Source organism: Simochromis diagramma, unplaced genomic scaffold (genome assembly GCF_900408965.1).
Source record: "Simochromis diagramma unplaced genomic scaffold, fSimDia1.1 OVJJ01000802.1, whole genome shotgun sequence".
NCBI lineage: Eukaryota > Metazoa > Chordata > Actinopteri > Cichliformes > Cichlidae > Simochromis > Simochromis diagramma.
The window spans coordinates 16,677,329-16,699,104 of NW_024387492.1; the positions used below are offsets into that span (position 1 = coordinate 16,677,329).

Below are 21,776 nucleotides of genomic sequence, written 5' to 3' on the forward strand. Positions count from 1 at the left end.
TAAGGAAACAGGAAGAACATTGTCTTTCTTATGGAAGCATTGTTACAAAGACAAAAATGACTTTCCATCACAGTCAAAAGTTCATCAGTCAAAGGTGTTATCCAATCACAACTCTCTATCACTTTCATTTGGAGTATTATTTTCTTTTCTCTGGCTTTCTTCAATGCATGTTGCCTGGAAACAAAATCGCAACAAGTCACACTCCCTCCCATTTTAGCATCAAAACTTGCTTCTCTGGTAACGCAACTCCTGCAGAAAGCACGCACAGACACACAACAGAGTTAGTGGCAAGAATTTCTTTGACCTTTTAAACACAGACAAAATGAGATGTTTCATCTGTTTGCAGGATTGGTAGGCAGTTTTCTACAGATTACAAAAGAGTGGTTTACATATCCTTCAGTAATGTATTAAAATATATTAAAAACTACTTCGAGTAGAGGGACATAGATGTTTCACTTCTTGGCAGGGAAAGTAGGTTGTTTTTATTATTTTTTATTATTTTCTTTCACCTACTGTATCCAAGGAATTGGGTGGGCCAGCCTATGCCAGCTTTCATAGGGTGATAGGTTTGTATATTTGGATGACACGGGGAGCATGTGACAGTCTATTTAACAGAGTTTGCATTCATTTAGAGTCCAGCAGACAAATGTAACCCCAATGTGCAAAAACACTCTGTTTGTCATGCTGTTTGATTTTGGACATACGGTTGATGAGTGAGTTGAAAGACAGTTAAATCAAAGACACTAAAATATACCTTAAGATACTGTTATCTATGTATTTTTAAGTTGTGTTCACCATCCTTAGATCACTAGAGAAGCTGAATCTGATATTTGAGTCAGCTGAGTGGCTCCCCAATGAAGCCTCTATTCTTACAGACACTGCGCACATGATCAGCAATAGTATCCTCAACACCATCTTAGGCGAGGGTGGAGGGGATGGGTGGATGCATCAGTCCTTATGTTGTGTCCCTGCTGCTTTCATGTTGTAACTGGATGCATGGGATGTCTCTGTTCTCCAGAGACCATCTGGATGTGTGTGTGTGTGTGTGTGTGTCTGTGTGTTTCCACAGCAGATGGATTACCACTCCTCTTTTTCTGAATACAGTCCATTCACAGGTGGGATCTAAAACAAGCCCTTTGAAAGAAAGTCCAGATCCAATAACTACCACTGCAGGTAGAGGATACACTGAGATGCACCAAGCCAGAATTCTGACACACTCTCCATCTGTATGCTGATAAGATCTTCAACCTTATATCAATCAACACAAATCTTCAGTATGCCTTTGTGCACAGCAAACTAACCTGTAGATTTTTGTATTCTGTGTTTTTTTTTTTTTAACTGAAGGGCTAAATTCTGTACTTAGTGGGTAGAATTACAATCATATTCCCAGCTGATAAGATACACTGGTTAAACTGCCTCATCTGCTACATTTTCTAAGAGCCTAGTGGGAAAATTTGGACTGTCATAAGTACACATGTTCAGACTTCTTCAGCTGAGGACAGTCTTGGCTGGAGAAGTCACTTTGACGAGCGACGAAATGTTTGCCCCACTGAAAACGCTACATCCAGATGAACAGAATCAACTTTTTGGAATTATGTGTACTCTACATTTTCTGGAGGTTTCATATTGCTCCTGTTAAATAATTTTAAAAATGTAAAAGAGTTGGTTTCTGTTCTCATTGTCATCCTATTAAAATTCTGAAAGCTCTCTATATTTACCCTGAAAACATCAGTGAATTTTCTGATTGGATCAAGGGGTCTATGATATATCGGGTACAAATGAAATCACTTCAAGATGTCCTGCCCTTCTGCCCTTAGCTCCTAAAGAGTTAGGTCATAACCCTGGATTAACATGCCATTGTGCTTTGAGGAACAGCAGAAGAGAAACTGCATGGTCCAAAGTGATAAACAGACTTCCATAGGGACCAGGTGAATACCCATAACCTGTTTCAACTTTAGAGAGATAATATCAAGCAGGCCATAAATGATTAACTGCTCTTTTTTGCAGTCTGTTGAGTTCTTGTGCACGTGTACTGGCCTTATCAGTGAGGTAAATTTACAGGGCTCTGGGATTTCCCAGCTAGGATGGGTTAAAGCGAGCCTCTGCTTCTAGTACCTCCATACCTGGAAGGAGACAAATAGGAAAATGTTATCTGCTATGTTAACACTGACAATAAGGAATCTGAACAACATACCGTATTTCACTTTAGCCTTTTAACCAGCAGTATTTAGATAATCTGAGCATCATATCTTATCTCTAAGTACAGGGGAAGTAAAAGAGACAATAATTTAGGTTCAGAGGGATTAAGGACTAAACCCCTGCAGCTTTTTCTTTTCAAAATCTCACTCATTGTTGACAGTGGTTACCTTGCTGAAAAAACACTAAATAAAAAGGATCTTCGATCTGTTTTAGACTTGCCAAATGTTTTAATAACTAAAAGATTAAATTAAGTTTCTTGGAAGCAGCTAAGAAGTGTGTCAAGGTTAAGTTGCTTGTTCATGTTGCCAAACATGACCAAGCAAATCGAGGCATACATTATGCAATGAGATTAACTTGACCAACTGGTTAACATCATGAACACAGGCGTTTCCTTTGTAAACCATTCACAAAAGTGTGTGCGTGCTCATATCTTAGCTGGTGTGGACCGTTTCCCTGTTCGTCCGGTGTTACTGTAGTCCAACTATGCTTTTCCAGTTAGTTTGGAAATGTCTGTCACTTTTCCAATTCTTTAAACAGTAAATATGTCAAACAAGCCAGCATGGGCTTGGAAATGTGAGCTCTCTGTAAGAGAGCACAGAAATGCATGCAGGTACTGTCGCTGGAGCAGAACATAAGGGTGTGAAAGAGGTAGAGGTACGCCTGGGTTTCAGCGGTGGCTAAAAATGCGCTTTTATCGCAGCGGAAATGCACCCTTTCCACACACTTGCTGGCTTACTCAGCCATGGGGAATTACGGGACAAAAACTGGGAACTTAAGGTCACTGAGGCACAAAGCTTCTTTGACCTCTTACTGATTCACGCTTCAGAAATTACACAAAGATTTAATCTGGTAGCCATGTATGAAAAATGTATACTAAGTTTGGATTTCTTAAGTCATGATATGGAAAATGTCATATTTCAAATAGCTGCACAAAGCTTTCTAGTTCTGGACTGTCTGTTGCAAATTAAGAAATTATTTTCACTGAAGTGAAGTTGAAGTGAGCTAAAATTAATATATCGGTTGGTTTAAGTGTACTATAAAAAACTGCCTCAAGGTTGCAGAGCTTATTTTGTCTGCTAACTTGTCAGTCAGGCTCTGGAGAGTTCCTTTTGGCAAACATGCTTGGCGTTGTCCTCACTTCTGCTTGTTTAGGAAAGGTTACTGCAGTGTCTTCAGACGCTTTCTCCTGGCAATGCTTATCTCAGCTCTGCAACATCAAAAAAAAAAAGCAACAACCGTCAAGAGCCATAATTTCCTCCATTTGCCATACGATATCTTTGGTCAGTAGGTGTTACATATTGTTAACATGTAAAGGTGGATAGTTTAAAGTTAGCCTCAGGATAGGGTGGCAGACTTTTTGGGATATTAAATATCATTCAAGTAGACATATAAATCCCAAATCATTAAAGATTTACTAGCCTTTTTAAAATGAATAGCTCATCCTTGCTAATGCCAGGTTCAACCCACTTTTTTCTTTCGACCTACCTTACTTGAACCTCTCCTTGAGAAGGAAACATCCTCAGGGATTTAGGTCTGCACTGACATGTGAGCATCACACAGTTTCTTCAGTTTCTATTTGTCAGCTGCACATCCACGATGTAAATCTCCCGTTCCACCACATCCCAAAGGGGCTGTACTGGGTTAGGTAACTGCAGAGGCCGTTTGAGTACAGCGCACTCATCGTCATGTTCAAGACACCAATTCGAGATGATCTGAGCTTTGTGAAAAGATGTGTTATGCTGCTGGAAGCAGATAAGAGAGGATGGGTACGCTGTACTATCCCCCACACCATTTCACCACCAGCACCAGCGTGTACCATTGATATAAGATGGGATGGATCCATCCTTTCATGCTGTTCACGCCAAATTCAGACCCTACCATTCAAATGTTGCAGCAGAAACTGAGACTCATCAGACCAGGCAATGTCTTTCCAACCTCTCATTATGCAAGTTTAGAGAGCCCATTTGAACTGTAGCTTTAGTTTCCTGTTTTTAGCTGGCATCCAGTCTAGTCTTTTGCTGCTGTAGTAGATCTGCTTCAAGGCTTAACATGTTGTGTGTTCAGAGATGCACTTCTGCATACTCTGAATGAAAAGAGTAGTTATTTGAGTTTCCTATCAGCTGAAAGTAGCCTGGTCAGTCTCCTCTAACGTCACCTGTTGAACTGCCACTCATTGATTATTTTCGCTTTTTTAGACCACTCCATAGCGTAGTGGTTTATATATTTGTCTGAGAAGTAAAAGGACTCCACTTAGAGGCTGAGAAGATAGACAGTTCCCTCAGCGATTACGTCAGGAGGACCATTAACTACAAAAATCTGCAAAATGAAATACGCTACCCTGTGACAACCCCTTGAGAGCAGCTGAAAGTTACTTATTCTCTGTAAACCCTAGAGATGGATGTGCGGGGGAAATCCCAGTCGATCACCATCAACCACGGCACCTTCAGAGTCACTTCAATCACCATTCTTGCTCATTCCAGTGTACAGTTTAAACTTCAGCACGGCCTCTTGATCAGACCTGAGTGCTTAGTTTTTAATTAAAATTTGCTGATTTTCTTATAGATAATGAAAATCTAGGTCACAAACTAGGATGGTCGTATTTATTTGTATTCTTAGAACATTATTGAGTTTTATGTTGTCGTGACACAGCTCATACTATACGTGATCACTTATACTGGTACTATGTAAGTCTGAGTGCTGATAACGTTGTACGTGTCAAGATAGTTTATTTTCAAGGCTGAACTCCCAAGCATTTGGCAATATGTTCTTTGAACACAAGTGTGCTGGACAAGCTGGATTTCTCAGCTAGCTTTGGCACAGCGGATACGGTAGTTTCCCCGTTCCTATCTTGAAAGTTTAAACTACGGGTGAGATGTTCTTTCAGCTGATATAAGCAGATAAACTGTACCTAAAACACTTTATTTTCATTTAGGTGCTGTGGGAAGGTATGATAACATTACTTCTGTAAGCGAATGAGTTCTTTTATCTCCACTGACAAATGCTACCTTCTTAAAATGACCTCTTAAAAGTACAGATAATTCAGATAATGCCCTCACTTGAATTCAACCATTAATTATGCTTGTGCCACTGCACACACCGATCAGCTACAACACTACAGGGAGTGCAGAATTATTAGGCAAGTTGTATTTTTGAGGAATAATTTTATTATTGAACAACAACCATGTTCTCAATGAACCCAAAAAACTCATTAATATCAAAGCTGAATGTTTTTGGAAGTAGTTTTTAGTTTGTTTTTAGTTTTAGCTATTTTAGGGGGATATCTGTGTGTGCAGGTGACTATTACTGTGCATAATTATTAGGCAACTTAACAAAAAACAAATATATACCCATTTCAATTATTTATTTTTACCAGTTAAACCAATATAACATCTCCACATTCACAAATATACATTTCTGACATTCAAAAACAAAACAAAAACAAATCAGCGACCAATATAGCCACCTTTCTTTGCAAGGACACTCAAAAGCCTGCCATCCATGGATTCTGTCAGTGTTTTGATCTGTTCACCATCAACATTGCGTGCAGCAGCAACCACAGCCTCCCAGACACTGTTCAGAGAGGTGTACTGTTTTCCCTCCTTGTAAATCTCACATTTGATGATGGACCACAGGTTCTCAATGGGGTTCAGATCAGGTGAACAAAGTGGCCATGTCATTAGTTTTTCTTCTTTTATACCCTTTCTTGCCAGCCACGCTGTGGAGTACTTGGACGCGTGTGATGGAGCATTGTCCTGCATGAAAATCATGTTTTTCTTGAAGGATGCAGACTTCTTCCTGTACCACTGCTTGAAGAAGGTGTCTTCCAGAAACTGGCAGTAGGACTGGGAGTTGAGCTTGACTCCATCCTCAACCCGAAAAGGCCCCACAAGCTCATCTTTGATGATACCAGCCCAAACCAGTACTCCACCTCCACCTTGCTGAGTCGGACTGGAGCTCTCTGCCCTTTACCAATCCAGCCACGGGCCCATCCATCTGGCCCATCAAGACTCACTCTCATTTCATCAGTCCATAAAACCTTAGAAAAATCAGTCTTGAGATGTTTCTTGGCCCAGTCTTGACGTTTCAGCTTGTGTGTCTTGTTCAGTGGTGGTCGTCTTTCAGCCTTTCTTACCTTGGCCATGTCTCTGAGTATTGCACACCTTGTGCTTTTGGGCACTCCAGTGATGTTGCAGTTCTGAAATATGGCCAAACTGGTGGCAAGTGGCATCTTGGCAGCTGCACACTTGACTTTTCTCAGTTCATGGGCAGTTATTTGGCGCCTTGGTTTTTCCACACGCTTCTTGCGACCCTGTTGACTATTTTGAATGAAACGCTTGATTGTTCGATGATCACGCTTCAGAAGCTTTGCAATTTTGAGACTGCTGCATCCCTCTGCAAGATATCTCACTATTTTCGACTTTTCTGAGCCTGTCAAGTCCTTCTTTTGACCCATTTTGCCAAAGGAAAGGACGTTGCCTAATAATTATGCACACCTGATATAGGGTGTTGATGTCATTAGACCACACCCCTTCTCATTACAGAGATGCACATCACCTAATATGCTTAAATGGTAGTAGGCTTTCGAGCCTATACAGCTTGAAGTAAGACAACATGCATGAAGAGGATGATGTGGACAAAATACTCATTTGCCTAATAATTCTGCACTCCCTGTATAACCAGTGATGGGCAAAATGAATAACACTGATCTTACTGATACAGTATGGTCTGTATGATAAACTTCCCCTGCATTCATATGACACGTAATAAGCCTATTTGGTTCAAAGTACTATGCATATGAAGAAAGAAAGGAGCATATGGTTCTTGGAGCACCACCATCGGTTTTAAAACAAGCAATCGATATGTTATTGTTAATTCAAGGGCTTTTACATCAACTTACAGCCATTTTTACACACAATCCTCCATTTTCAGATGCTCAGACTCATATTGGACATTTGGCTGACAAGTACATTCATGGCCAGGTGAGGCTTGTTCCTCTTATTTCATGACAAATGAAGCAGACTTAATATCTAAAGTTAATCCAAGGTGTTGAATTTCACTGAGATGTCAGTGCAATCCAAGAAGGTTATCATTAAGATGAAAAGCTAAATAAAGTAGCCATCAAAAACCTTTGGAGTGGCAAAATCAACAACCTGGTACTTTCTTTAAAAGACTAAATGCACTGACCAACTCTGCAACACTAGAAGGCCTAAAAGACCTTTTAGTACCCTGATTACAACACTTAGACCTGAAAGTGAATGGCAGTGAATCCATGGTTAAGGAGAAACAGTCTCACAACATCTAATTAAATGAAGTACACCTTCGAGGAGGTAGTCTAAAGAGACGCCTTCATGAATGGAAATGCAGAGGCTTTGACTACAAGGTGTAAACCACTGTTTCCGCTGAAGAACAAAAAGACCAGAGTAGATTTTGACAGAAGAGCCAGCACAGTTCTGGAAAAAAAGTCTTTGGGCTGATGAAATCAAGATTATGTAGTACCACAGCGATAGGAAGAGAAATAAGTCATGACGCGGATGAGCTGTAGTGTACAGTGCAGATGAAACTGAAGGCAGAATGACTCACAGCCAAGCAGCAACTGAAGGTGGCCACATTAAAGGTCACTTCAGAGATACTGAAATCGAGAAACCTGACTTACATTGACTACAAAAATATACACTATATGGCCGGCGAAATGTCTTTTACCAGGTCAGGTTAGTTTGCTTTGGAGCAGCTACAATTCTTCAGCCTTTTCTGACATGCATGTAGTGGTATAAAGCATAGATTAGATCAAAGAGAAAATAAGTAATTATTTCACAGATAATAATGAAACTATCAAAACTACAGTAGATAAAATAACAATAAAAAAACAAAAGACCTTGAAAACCAGAAAGGACAAAGCCATCAAGGTGATCGTTACGTTCTGAACCTAAACTGCCTCTCTAAATAGGAATATTGCAGTTATTGATGCCAGTTAAGTAGGTCAAGGGGGAAAGGTTGTGGCCACGAAACAAGTTTGGTCAGTGAAGGCTGAACTCTAGAGGTCACAAACGGAGGTCTTTAATCATTCAAAGTCCCTTTTAAAGACATGAGTTTGAATAAATCCACAAGAGAAATAAACTGCTATTAAATAGTAGTGTTTATGGTCCATGTGGACCGGCCTCTGTAATATTCCTCTGAGATGCAGCCATCTGCACTGTAGAAATCACAGACCTCACTAAGTATTTGGAATTCACTCTCCTCCGACCAAGGTAATGAAGCTACCCACCTCTATTAAAAATCCGAAGACATCAGCAAATGATCATCATCTTCGTAGCCATTAGAGCTTGATGAAAAACAGCACGCCTCAACCTTGACCCAAGCCACCTCCACCACCCCCGCCAAACACCACCACCGCACACACACACACAGAGTCCCCCAAAGATGCTTAAAGATAAAAGAGAATCGACCCGTCAGCCGTATGTACAGAGACTGGAGATCTGAAAGGAGAAAAGCCATGAAAAATGGATGAGAGAAGAAATCCACTTCACCTCCCCCCTGGAGGCTGGCAAACCCCCCACAGCGCTCCCACTCATAATCCTTTCTCCTCCTGCACACACACTCCTCTCCCTGTGCCTCAAACACATGCAAGTGGTGTATGCAAACAGGAAGACACGGTAGGCACACACACCGCCTCAGGTCCTCGGTAGGTGTTAGAATTCATCAGTTTGGTGCTAATATTAGTCTTTTATAACATTATAGATGTTATCCGTGACTGATGTGATAAAGCGAGGCTCCATGAATCTTAAATTTATTGATTTATTTTCTCTTGTTGGGATTCAATTCAGAATGCGGGTTTTTCCCCCCCTTTGATCAATTTTATTAAAAAAACTAATGTATTAAGAATCCTTGAGCTTAAAGATATGCTGAACAAATTGCATTAGTCACACATTTAATGGAGAGACTCATATTAGTGAATCATAAACGTCTAAATGGTTTCACAGACGCATTTCTACTGTGACATGAAAACAGGTCTGGCTATTGAAGTGCTGAATATGGGAATAAAAGCATTTTTAATATATGCTTTTAATGCAAGAGATTAGTTATGAATAACCTTCATATATAGAGGACTTTAACAGGACTTTAAAGCCACATCTATCTCTTAGGCTTTACTCTAGGGCTCTCTGCTAAACATTAACACCAGCATCCTAATAGCAATGCAAACATGCTGGTCACTGCCTTAGTTTAGCAACACCAAAAACCAATAAGACCAGTAGCAACAGTCCTTTCATCCATCCATCTTCCTCTGCTTACCTAGGGTCATGGGGCTGACTTGAACCTATGCCAGCTGTCAGACAATGAGAGCACGGTGCATCCCAGGCAGGTCATTAGCTCCAGTATTCAGTAAAAAAGAAAATTATTGGCTGTAGTTTGAAAATTTATGGATCCCAGAGGGGAACATTTGTGTTTGCTTCATTGGCAAAATATCCCAAAGCCACAAATACCACTCTCATGATTCCTTTTAAACAGTGCAGACATTGGGTCAGTAGGTTTAGGGTACCGCACAAGAATTTTTAAGCAACCAAAAATTTAAATACCGTATTTTGAGCCTGCATCACATTTTTTTGGGCTGACCACAAGCTGAACCATTATCTCCCAGCATGGAACATGCACACTCTTACACATTGTTCCTTTGCCACCCAAGACTATTTACTTATCCAACTTAAGGCACTAACATGTACTTGTGACAGCGTGTGAAATGTTCCAGTCAAAGCGACTGCGGTGGCTTAGGATATCGGCGGCCTCCTTCAAGGCCTATCTGACAGGTTGGCAGGCGCCTGATGAGGAGGAGACAGTGACACAAAAGGAGGCTGAAGGCTGCTGTCACGTACATTTTGAGTGGCAGCTTATCCTGGTAGCGTGGTAAATGTCTACCTGAGCCCGTAGAATTGTTGTCATAGTTTTTGGCCAGTTTATCTGGGTACTTGTTTAATGTTAGGCTTGAAACAGAGTGTTAGTTTTCTTTAAATACCTCCCATCTATGACCCATGCAGTTAATGTTGCAGTCAAAAACATCCAGTCCTGTTAATATGAGTGCACATCTTACTTAAAACCTTACATGATTATAGTATTTAGCAAAATAACAAATAAAGGGGCTGCTAAACTACTGGATATCGGGAGTTTTAACCTACAAATCACGCTCATGCTAAGGTGTGGCTCATAGTACTGAAGAAATACAATATGTGGACACTCTGGCTCAATCGGGTCGAAGATGAGGAAGTTGTAAAAGTGTAAATTAGCATTAGATTAAAGGAGAATTCATTCTTAGTTGTGGGTGAATAACTGGAATGGTTAAAGAGGGAGCCTTTTCACAGCAGCCTTTTTCACAGCAGGTGCTTTAGGTTTCGGAGTGAGCAGCCGCTAGTTGCAGCTTGCCTATTAGAAGTGACCTTAATTCACTTCTTCAATGCAGGAAAAAAGAAATATCAAAAAAGAGCTTGAACATGCTTTGAGAAATGAGTATTGCTGTGCTTATAATGGGCTTAAAAAGCATGGAAAAACACTGGTAAGGACTGACCATCTGTCAGGGAGGACCAGATCACCTGAGTGCGCTGTCAGGTGATGCAGGTATCCCAAACATCTGTTTCTGTGAGCATGTATGTCTCTGTGTACAATCTGAGAGAAGAGGAGTCATTTTATATGACCAAACGCGCTCGCTGCTGTCGTTGCGTTCTTCGAGAGGGGGTCACCTCCACTCCTCGTGGAGTATAAAGGCAGCGGAATGAGCTGAGGACAAGGAAGCTCATTAAGTCAATAAGGGAGAGGTTTTATCGTGGATTTATGTGGTCAAATCAAATAGCAATGAGATGCAGCAGAGAACAGAGAAGCAAAGGAAACAAGAGAAAATGTATGATGGGAAATGCTGCACCAACAGTAGGTTTGTGTTTTTAACTTAAGATCCGTGCAACACCTAAAAAATACTGGAAAAATTCGAACATGATTTCATATTTTTAAAGTTGACGAGTATTGCATAGACAGTAGAGGGCGCTCTAAACTGCAATTCGTGGACTGAAAAGTGTTGCGTTGTATGGAGTATTTTTTTTTCCTTCCTCTTTTTTTTTTTAACCTAATCGCAGTTAATGCTCCAGAAATGTGGATGATTAGATTAAATACTTTAGCACCTCTTTATTTCTCCATATCACTCCAAACGGTGTTAGTGGCAACAATTTTAAGCATTATTAGATCAAATCAAAAGCAACCACTTGAAAAGAAAATGAAACTGTACTGTAAATGAATCAAGTAATCCCTGCAGATTAACGCCAAACATTTAGCACACTTGTAGGGCTTTATTTTTTATTTTTAACTTTAGGAGCAAATCATTTTTTTAATGTGCCTTCTGCCATCGGGCGTCACTTCATTTAAACACCCATCCAAATTTGTCTCTGGGCCTAATTAAGACTGTAATTAAAAGCACAGCAGCGCCGATAAATTGACATAGGCTAATGGCCATGCTCATTATAATATCTTTGCGGCCGCGTTTAATTAAAGTCGACCCCTGCTTTGTTTGCACGCTGTAATGCGGTTTGTCTAAATGAAGCTCAATAGAAAGGCAGTACAATTCAAGTTTTGGGAGGAGGCGGAGGTGGAGGAGGATTGAAGCGGGGGTTATTATACTATTGTCCGCCCCTTAATCCGGTTGGCTCAGAGACTGCCCGCAGGCCAATTTGTAAGTGGTTTGCGGAGCTGCCAATCACAGCAGACATCCTCTCCTCAGGCTGTGGCAACGAAACATCTCAGTTGCTGTGTGGAGAGATTTGACGGAGGGACGCTGCTGTACATGGACCATCACTGCGCCTGCAATCCGCCGCCTGTTCACACACACGTATGTAATGCCTCGCTGAAATCTGGACGTACACGTTGGAGACGACACGCGTGTCAATATTCCATCTTTGCATGTATGGAGAGGAGGAACTAGTCGCCGGGTCCGCGGCTGTTTGTCTTTTTTTTTTTTTTTTTTTTTTTTTTTAATCGTCCCCCCCTCCCCACCACACATATCACTCTAATTAGTCGGAGGCATGTGGAATCTCACCAGGATTAGGAATTGCTTCCCAATAGTGTGCCTGCTGTTGACGTTATGGACGGAGGTAAGAGGGTGTTTTTAAAAATAATTTATTTATTACTCATATTTAATTCTGCTAATTTAAAAAAAAAAAAATGTTTAAAATTCAAATTAAAAAGTTGGTGGGCGTGGAGCGATGCGTTGGCTCTCCGGCGACGCATATTCGCGTCACATTAATCGATAATTGAATTACGTAGCCGTCAGTTGTGGAGCATGTGATCGTGTTACCATGACAAGTGTAAGGAATTGATACAGGCTACTCTCCATTTTGGTTTAATGCTGACTCCTTTATTTGAATTTCTTCATCTTCTTGAGTGGAGAGAATTAGGCCTGAACCAAACAAGTTGTAAGTTGGATTGCATCAATTGGCTGCTGCAGCGGTTAATTCGCTCCCGTCTGAGAGTAACCTGATTGTCTAAAATCCCAGCGTGCAAACTGTACGCTGTTCACGTGCTCCATTCATGATGCAGAAAAATATTGTGGCACATCCACCCCATCTCCAAAACCTCTATACCGTTTTAAATGGAGAGTAAGACTCAGATTTGGCCACTTCCATACTATTTTTTACGCACCAGATTAAGATGTATAAATTATGCTGTAATTTCTCCACAAGAGCCTATATGTAGTTCTCTCTATTAAAAAAAAAAAAATGTATATACGTTGGTTGTAGGTGTCCCAGTCAACCGGCTATTTCGAGCTGCAGCTGATCTCCGTGGAGAATGTAAACGGCGAGTTGGCGGACGGGGAGTGCTGCGACGGTCCCCGGAGCTCCCAGGACCTGAGCTGCACTCGAGACGAGTGCGACACTTACTTCAAAGTGTGCCTGAAGGAATATCAGATGGAGGTGGCCACCACTGGCTCCTGCACGTTCGGAGCTGAATCTACGCAAGTTGTCGGTGGAAATACGTTTTCTCTTAAGGGCGCCAACAATAACCCGAATAAAGTCGACGATGCTGGCAGGATTGTGATCCCCTTCCAGTTTGCTTGGCCGGTGAGTGATTTCTCTTGCTCCAGTTAAGCCTTTCTTCACCCTTTCTTCAGACAGTGCATCATTTTGAACCCGGTTTAAAATGTAGGGCGGGTTTGGGTTTTTTTTCCCCCCTCCTTGTTACATGTACCCGCGGGCACACACACACACACACACGCGCGCGCGCAAGCACACCTGCAGAAACTCGTGGGTAGAAAACGCTCTGGTATTCTGCATAAATGAGGTTTTCCCCAGCAGCACGTACCTGGAGAAAAGTTCATATTTTCAAAATAAGATCCACCAGATTAATAAAAAAAAAAAAAAAAACTACAGCTAACAGTTGCTTCCAAATTTAGTTGACACTCAGTTATTTTGTTGATTATTTCATCTGGAGCTTATTTCTCAAAGGTCTGAGCAACACATCAGAAGCTGAAACCCCCCAAGTTGGTTTTGCTTTTTTTTTGTTTTTTTCTATTTGAAAGTGAGTAAAATTTCTGACCCATTATGAAAACGATTGCAGATTACCTTTAACTTTTGAGCAGCTATATCAACAATTGCTTGTTGCGGCTCAAATTGAAGCGATTCTCCTTTATACTGTTAAGACTGGAGGCAAGAACCTGTAAAGGAGTCGCAGTTGGAATAGATTTAAAGCCGTGATCCAAAATGATTTTGTAGCATCTCCCACCTCCTCTCTGTCTTATTACAGAGAAGCTAGACCTCATTAAAGGGGGTGCTTAGCAGCATCCTGTCCTTATGAGAACTGGCACACATCGGGGCTAAATGATTGCATGCTTCACAAGGATCCGATTGCAGTTACAGTGTTTCGCAGTGTCAACTGGGTCATCTTTTAAAGTTGCCCTGATGTATGAGGATTGGCTTTGTTACAGGCCACCAGCTTGCACCTGTCAAGGCCGTGATGGGGTGATTACTCTGAAATGCTTTGATATGTAGATGGTGGCGGATGGGGAGTGCTTCTGCTTTTATGGAGAAATGGTTACGGCAATGCTTTTTACATCAGCAAATTGCTGATTTTAAATCAAATCAATTTATTGAGCCTTAGCTCGTTAACTTAAAGGTTGAACCTTATTGTTTGCTACTCGCAGTTTTGTGGGGTGATTGTTGGTGTGTGTGGGAGTGAAAACTCCTACTTTCACACACAGCAACATTCGACAGCCAAGTTTTACAGGTGTAGGTGCTGGTTGGATGAAATCTGTAATACAATAATGAATGTGTTACATTATGCTCCAAGTTTGAAATATGCGTTCAGTTGGAGTGAATGATGCCTTTGGGTAGTAGCTCGGTGTGCACTTCTGGCTGGTTTTGACAACTCTCCACCCCACTTCAGCACCCAGGAGCCTCCTCTCATGCTGTGCTTGCCAGGTGGCTGCTTGTGGTCCTTCCAGGCCAGTTAACCTCATTTCCCTCCAGATAACTGATAGCTGATAAAGGAGCAATTTTACTGTTTGAGGTTTTTATGATAATGAGTGCTTTCCTTTGGACACTCTAATGTCAAGCACTGTTTTCACACAGCCTCGAACACCTAAAGGCGTTCTTTACTATAAAGTAGCCAGTGGAACTCAATATGCGAATGCAGACGTCTGACACAGTTGGAGTAGACGTTAAAACGTCTTTAGGGGGATGTTTTGTGTCAAAGGAACTGTACTGCACATTATTGGCTGCTGTTTAGACCAGGATGTGTGTGCTGTCTTTTGAACTGCAGCCGAGGATGGATGACAAAATCAGCAGCAGTTTCCGAACTAATTGAGTGCTTCAGGTTTTATTATGATAAACGAAGTGAACTTAAGTACAAGTGGTTGACCAATAGTGAAATAACAGCTGCATTTACTTACTTTTTAGGTTCAGAGGAAATAATGTCTAGAAGTATTTGGATACAAAGGCATAATTTTGAGTGTATGCCACCACAGTGATTATTTGTGCAATAAATATTCAGTTTAAGTGGAGATGTTTAGCTTTAATTCAAGAGGCTGGGAGAAATCCTATTAACTGTTAAGGAATTAAAGCCATTAGGAGCTGTAATGTGATTGGGCAAATTAACATAATCATAAATTAAAATATTCATTTTCAATTTATTTATATTTTTGGGGGGGGGGGGGCGTCTGTTTTTTTTTTTTTTTTTTTTGTTTTTGTTTTTTTTTGTTTTTGTTTTTTCTTTTTAACTTTTCACTGAATCTGAGCAAAACGTTGTGCTCTACACTTGAATTCATCGGTCTTTACCTGTCTTCTGTCACATTGCTTAAACATCAGCAAGCCAGTGACAGCTGGTTGGAAGCTACGAATGGCCATATGTTAGACTCCCTGCCCAGTGTTGTAGAGGTGATGTTGTATTCCTTGGATCATGAGCCGTTTTAGTCGATTCTTGGCGTGTCTTGTAGACATTTTATTCTGTTCCTGGCGCCAATTACTGGTTTGCACCTCATGCTAGTGGAACTGAATGATAATACATCTGCCACCTGGAGCAGGAGTGGGCAATTAATTTCCCCATGTTAACCTGAGAAAATGGGCCTGTTGTGGAGGACTGCACCAATAAGCTTCTGACGAGATAAAATTAACAGTGAGCAGTGAGTTCAGCTTATTGTTGAAGTCTCTGCTCACTGTGAGCTTAACAATAAGGGCCCGTTTTCTCATGTGGCCCCTTGGGAACCTTAATTGCCCACTCGGGTACCTGGAGGTGTTCTTCATTTGAATTGATCCGACAAAGGGATTTTTCTGTACCATGGAAAGTATTCCGGGATAATCAACAGCTTTTGTGCAAATAGCCCAAAGGCTATGTTAATTGCCTTTGATCCTTTGAAAAGGATGGAGCACCATATTTATTAACGACTTAAAATGCCTGAAATCTTTCCTCAAACTGAGGCAGTCTGCTGTGTCCAAAATGACTTGATAAAAGGCTAAAAGACAAAAAAGTCAATGTCTAGCCATATATATTCACCATCAAGTTATATTTCATCTGAGTTGAGTATTCCTTCGAGTCTAACTCAAACTTCATATGGACTAACTACATGGTTCATATCTCATAAAATATGAACCACTGAGGATCTCAACAACTTGAGGCAGAGGTGAAGAGGGCTGTTCTGGTGTGTCGTACTTCTGTTAAGTGCCCGGCTGATAACGTCGCAGTATTCCAGTGCCAGATGTCACAACAAGTCTTCGGGGTCACTGGCTGTGGCCTTGTTTCTTTCCTCACTGAAGAAACAAAGATGCAGTGTACTATTGGCTGTGTCATCTGGTCAACTGCCCATTTCGAGCCACATGAAAACCAGCAAGGGCTGGACTCTTCTGTCATCTTGAATCAGGCTTGAGCAGAATGAATGATTTTATTCCTGCTCCCAATTTTGATCCTTATCAGATATTGATGTCAACAGAAAAAATTCTGCTTAGGTTGCCTTTTTTGATGATAATAAATGTTCTTGTTCATACTTAAACATACACTTAATTAGTCTCGCACTTTCTTATGAAAGCGGAAATTTGAATCCTAGGATCTTGGCTATGCAAGTCTGTGCGTAATTTAGATCGATGGTTATGTTGCTGCTAAAGACACTAAGTTTCAATTAAACCGTTCACCTAAGCTAAATCTGAAAGTGAACATTTAATCTCAGTCTTGTGTAGAGCACTCAGGCTGTAACAAAAAAAGGTCATCATGTATTCCTGGAGACGATTGTCTCCACAGAAATAGTGGCTCTATGCATCATAGTTTCTTCTGTTCTTCTATCATCACACCAGTATGATTCAGCTGCTAATGGCTGATTTTTATCCATTCTTTGGAATTCTCCCAGTGATTCTCTATCTTGTTGTTCTCTTGACAGCATGCCAGTAAAAAGACTGATTAGTGATGCCACCTCTGAGCTCAGCCTCCACTTTTTTTCTTCTCTCTCTTTCTTCAGTCCTAAATTTACTGCTTATACTCTCGTGGCTTTAAATCTTTTTGTTAGACCGACATTCATATTGTAATTAGGATGTCACCAGAACCAATACTTAGAACTTTTGATTCAGATATTCTGACAACACAATGGTACTTGTGTTTTTCTTTATTACCGTGGGTACCGTGTGCAGCATATCTGCCACTACAGTTCTTCTGGAACTGAAGGGGGCAGCATATGTCTACAAGTGTTCCAGTCTGTCCTTACATGCTGAAGAAGAAAGATGTCCATAAGCACGCAAAAAAAACAGCACATGGAAGATTGCGACTAGTACAACTTCTGCGATGTGTCCACCCTAACTTGCGGATAGGAAAGGCAGTAAAACCAATATCCAAGTGATACTGTCCAGCTTTGTAGACAAAGGGAGGAAATCCTTTAAATTTAGTGAAGGAACTATCCATAGACAAGATCTGTCCAAAGAATTCGAGGGGGAATGAGTTTCAATGCAACATCTTCTTAAAATATTATTTTTCTTAGGAAATATTGCTATTTTGTTTGAGATAGTTGGCATTGCAGCTGAAAAATCAACTGTGTTCCCAATGCTAACGTTCAATCTCGTAATGTTAGTAGGCAACGCAGGAGCCATCCTAGCATTTCAGTCTGTGTCCTGTCAATAAAATATAATAACCTTCGGAGGGACTCTGCGTAGAGCTGCTGCTACTCCACATCAAAATGACCCAGCTGAGGTGGTTCAGGAGTTTGACCAGGATGAGCGCCTCCTGCATGAGGTGTTCTAAGCATGTCCTACCAGAATAAGGCCTCGGGGTAGACCCAGGACACGCTTGCATCTTTCGGCTGGCCTGGGAGCACCACTTCCATGTTCGCTTGAATAGGCTGGAGGACGAGGAACGGGGAGGTCTGAGCTTCTCTGCTTAGGCTGCTGCCTCTGCAAGCCAGCTTCAGAAAAAGGATTGATGGATAAAAATCTGTTTCCCATAGAAATCTATATCAGTCTTTTTATTTATTTATTTATTTTTTTATAATCGCAGCCATCGCCATCTGGTGGCCTTCAAATAGAATGCAGGTTTTTCCACATAGAATTCAGAATGCACCGAATTGGTTTCATTTGTCCAAACTGGAAACGAAATCTACCAAATCTTTGTTAGACATTGCTTTGTGTTTGGCTACTATCACCCATCTTGTCTGTAAATTACTGAACATTATGGTGATGGAGCTGCTCTGATTGGAGGTTCTTGACTTGGGTCCCAGTTGATTATGAGCAGACTGGGCCAAAGGGGGGAAAAAGGAACAGACTCAATGATGGTTAAATCAGGGTTAGGCTAGTCATTTCCCTGCATTTCCATTATTTAGGCCAGACTAGGTTAATCACTGATTTTCTTAATCTTGGCTTTAGAAAGATTAAAAATAAGCCTATTTGCTCATTAAAATAAAAACAGCGTTCATGTTTAATAAAGCCCATGGACCTTATGCAATGTAGATTCACATGCTCCAGCTCGCAGATGAGCTGACCAAGTTAGTGCCTTGTTTGGCCACTCTTATTGAGTTTCCTTTTTGTTGGCTCATGCTGCGTGTGCACTTCTGGAGAGCAAGTGAAAGAGAGAGCCACGTCTTACTTCCATTTGAACACTAATGAAATTGCCGGTGGAATTTCTTTTCCTATCTTTCTCTCATCCTCCCTGCCCTCAAGTGACATCAGCCGGACGTCCGTTTGATGTGATCCTGCCTGTAACTCTATCCGCTCCAGGCTTTGACATGTATCAAGCCTCCATCCTCACTCTGCTAGTAAATGGATGTAGGGAGGTAGTTTAAACTCTACTGGGATCTACACCAGGCATCAGTGTCATTAAAATGCTTAAACTACATATTTCTTAAAATAGTTTGTTTCCTAGAATAAAGAGTTTTTAAACACTCTGACCCATCTATGGTAAAGGGATAGTGAGTGTGCTACAGGTTGGTTTATTTGTTCTTCCGCTCACGCACTCCCTTAATGTGTAATTGGTCTCATGCGGCTGATTATTTCAACTGTGAGCAGATTTGATTCACAATTAAATGACATCTCAACTTAGCCGTGCCTGCTAAATTTTATTTTACATAACTCTTTTCTGGAGCAAACGTAAATTATTGGAATTCCTGTTTCATGCTTCTGTTGAGAATAAAAGTACAAAAACCTCGACTGACTCCTAGAAGATGGTCAAGGACACAGTCCCCAACTCAGTCATTGTGCTCGTATCAAGTTATGAATTATACATCCTAGGATAAAGATGCACATTCTGGGATACTAGGTAGTAATTGTGTTAAAGTATGCTGTGCACACATTTGACAGGTGTGAAGTACTTGCAAGATGAATGGAAAAAGGAAGTGAAGTGGTTGAATACTGCATCTAGCAATATATATGCATATCAAACACCACATATCACCTATAACATGTGATCTATTTGCTCCTGACCCGTTATGAGAGTAAAACTCTGTAGCAGACAAAACCTTCTAACATAGAACTCTTTATTTTTTTTTTTTTTTTTTAAAATTTTATGTCTTATAAACGTCAGCAAATTTGAGCTTGAGCAGTGGAAAATGTTCTTGAGTATCATCGCATTTCTCAGACAAGCAGACAAGGATTCTTATTGATGCATCTGAATATGAGAATGAAGCGGAGCATTTCAGTGCTTTGGTGATGCACTTTGGCTCATGTAATGTAGGTCTTTCCTCCTTCCTCCCCTCTCTGGCTGAGGGGCAGTTATATTATTTATTTATTTATTTTTCGACGCGCATGCACACACAGAGAGAGAGAGAGAGAGAGAGAGGCTAATGCAGGCTGCCATGGTTAACCACACCTGATACGGAGCGTGTCAGAGCTGTTGCTAGGAGACGGCTGCATAGGCCTCTAGTAAACAATTATCTTTCCTCTGTGTGGCTCCCTCCCCCATCCATCCTCCTCTGGTCCTAGGGCTGGTCTGTGGAAAGCTACTCGCACGAGTCTCACCTGTGATTCAGCGTTGTTCTGTATTGATTATACAATTAGCCACTCGCACTGAACTCCCAAAGTGACATAATGGGACGTAAGAGAGCCTTTCTTTTTTTTTTCTTTTCTTTTTTTTTAAGAAGTGGTGATTAAGATGTGGTAGCCTACAGTTTTATTACTTTTATCTTTGCATGTTCCTCTAGGCTTTACTGCAGAATGAGATTTTTTTTTTTTTTTTTTTGTTCCTGAAATGATTGTCCATATTCTTCCAATTTTATTAAGTAAAAAAACCTGTAAATTATTAAACAAAGATGTAAACAGATTAAATTTATCAGGCAGTAGCTCCACACTTTGGGTTCTGACTTAGCGGACTGACGTAAACAACAGTCCAAATGCTCTATGCTACTGAGTGAGGGGGGGCTTCAGTGAACTGTGATGAACTGACATCATCTTATCATGAAAGCCTCACTAATAACTGGATCATTTCAGTCTTTACAGTTCTCATCTTTTACAGTTAAGTGCGATTACAGATTCAATCTTTGGACATTTATTGCAGTTTCACGCTCTTTGACTCGTGTGTCTCAAATGGGAATCAAACCTCTCCTAATGAGCTCGTAAATATCATGTTCATGTTCGTGTATATATAAAGTTTCTTATGACTTCAGAGGAACTCGACAGTTATTAATGTCAGACAGCCACTTTTGTTTATAACATAAACATAGCATTATCGCTAAGTCTTGGTGACTGAAAGTAATGCTTCTGTTTTATTGTAAAAACGGTCATCACAATTAACTAATTAATTGGCTCTGGATATTGATCTTTAAAAATAAGTCGACTAAAAATAAACTGCAAACGGCAAGTTTGTTTTTAAAAGGAACAAAATCTCTAGAATCACAGCTGTTTTCATCAACACTGGTAAAAATGTTGCAGATGGGTATTTTAAGAAGATGTGACACATCCTGTTTCCACACTGTATGAAAATAAGCTCATTATTTTTCTTTGGCGTAAACCATATTTTAACCAAACCACTGCACTGTGAATGCAAATGGGCTTTAAGTTGCCATTGAGCCATTTCCTATAGAGTCATGAGAACACCTTGTGCAAACATAACCAGAGGCAAATTGACGCACAAAATTTCAAATTGCATCTGCGTGGTCCAACATGCAGACTCTTGTCATTTTCAGTGGTAAAGGTTTCAGTTCAGATTTCATTGATGTAAGTAGAAGAGGGAAAATGATAAATGAATAAAACGGCGAGATTTAGCACATGTAGAATTTAGCAGATGTAGAATCTGTTCTACAGTGTACCTACTGTAATTTTATAACATCCGCTGTGTACTTAATGCCTTCCTTAGCTCGACTACATCCATAATGTATCGAAGTTTACTATCGAAACGTTTTTTTTATTTATTATTTTTTGTTTTTATCAGTGTATGTAAGGTTGGTAACTGAAGGGTTTTTGTTTTTAAAATAAATCCTGTCTAGAAGGGGACTGCATGTGCTCTTTTGTTGTGATCTCACAGGTACTGAGGGTGTATTCATGAATGCGTTTAAGACGCTGGTCTGAGTACTCTCTTGTGGATCTGAGCTCATGGGACAGATGGAGAAAACTCCACTCTTTACGTCTGCAGAGTCTCTGCTCAAAATGAAACTGATGTGT

The 21,776-nt window shown here is 40.6% G+C and overlaps 1 protein-coding gene across 2 annotated transcripts in view; it reads left to right on the forward strand.

The window, feature by feature from the left end:
- The first annotated feature begins 11,901 nt into the window (after positions 1–11,901).
- Positions 11,902–21,776, forward strand: part of jag2b (jagged canonical Notch ligand 2b) — a 41,568-nt gene continuing 31,693 nt past the window's right edge. The window contains exons 1-2 of one of the 2 annotated variants that reach the window (XM_040017581.1): positions 11,902–12,317; positions 12,963–13,283. In XM_040017581.1, coding sequence (XP_039873515.1) covers positions 12,249–12,317; positions 12,963–13,283 — 390 coding nt within the window. In that variant the 5' untranslated portion in view covers positions 11,902–12,248. The remainder of the gene's footprint in view (positions 12,318–12,962; positions 13,284–21,776) is intronic. The other variant, XM_040017580.1, reaches the window with a different exon arrangement.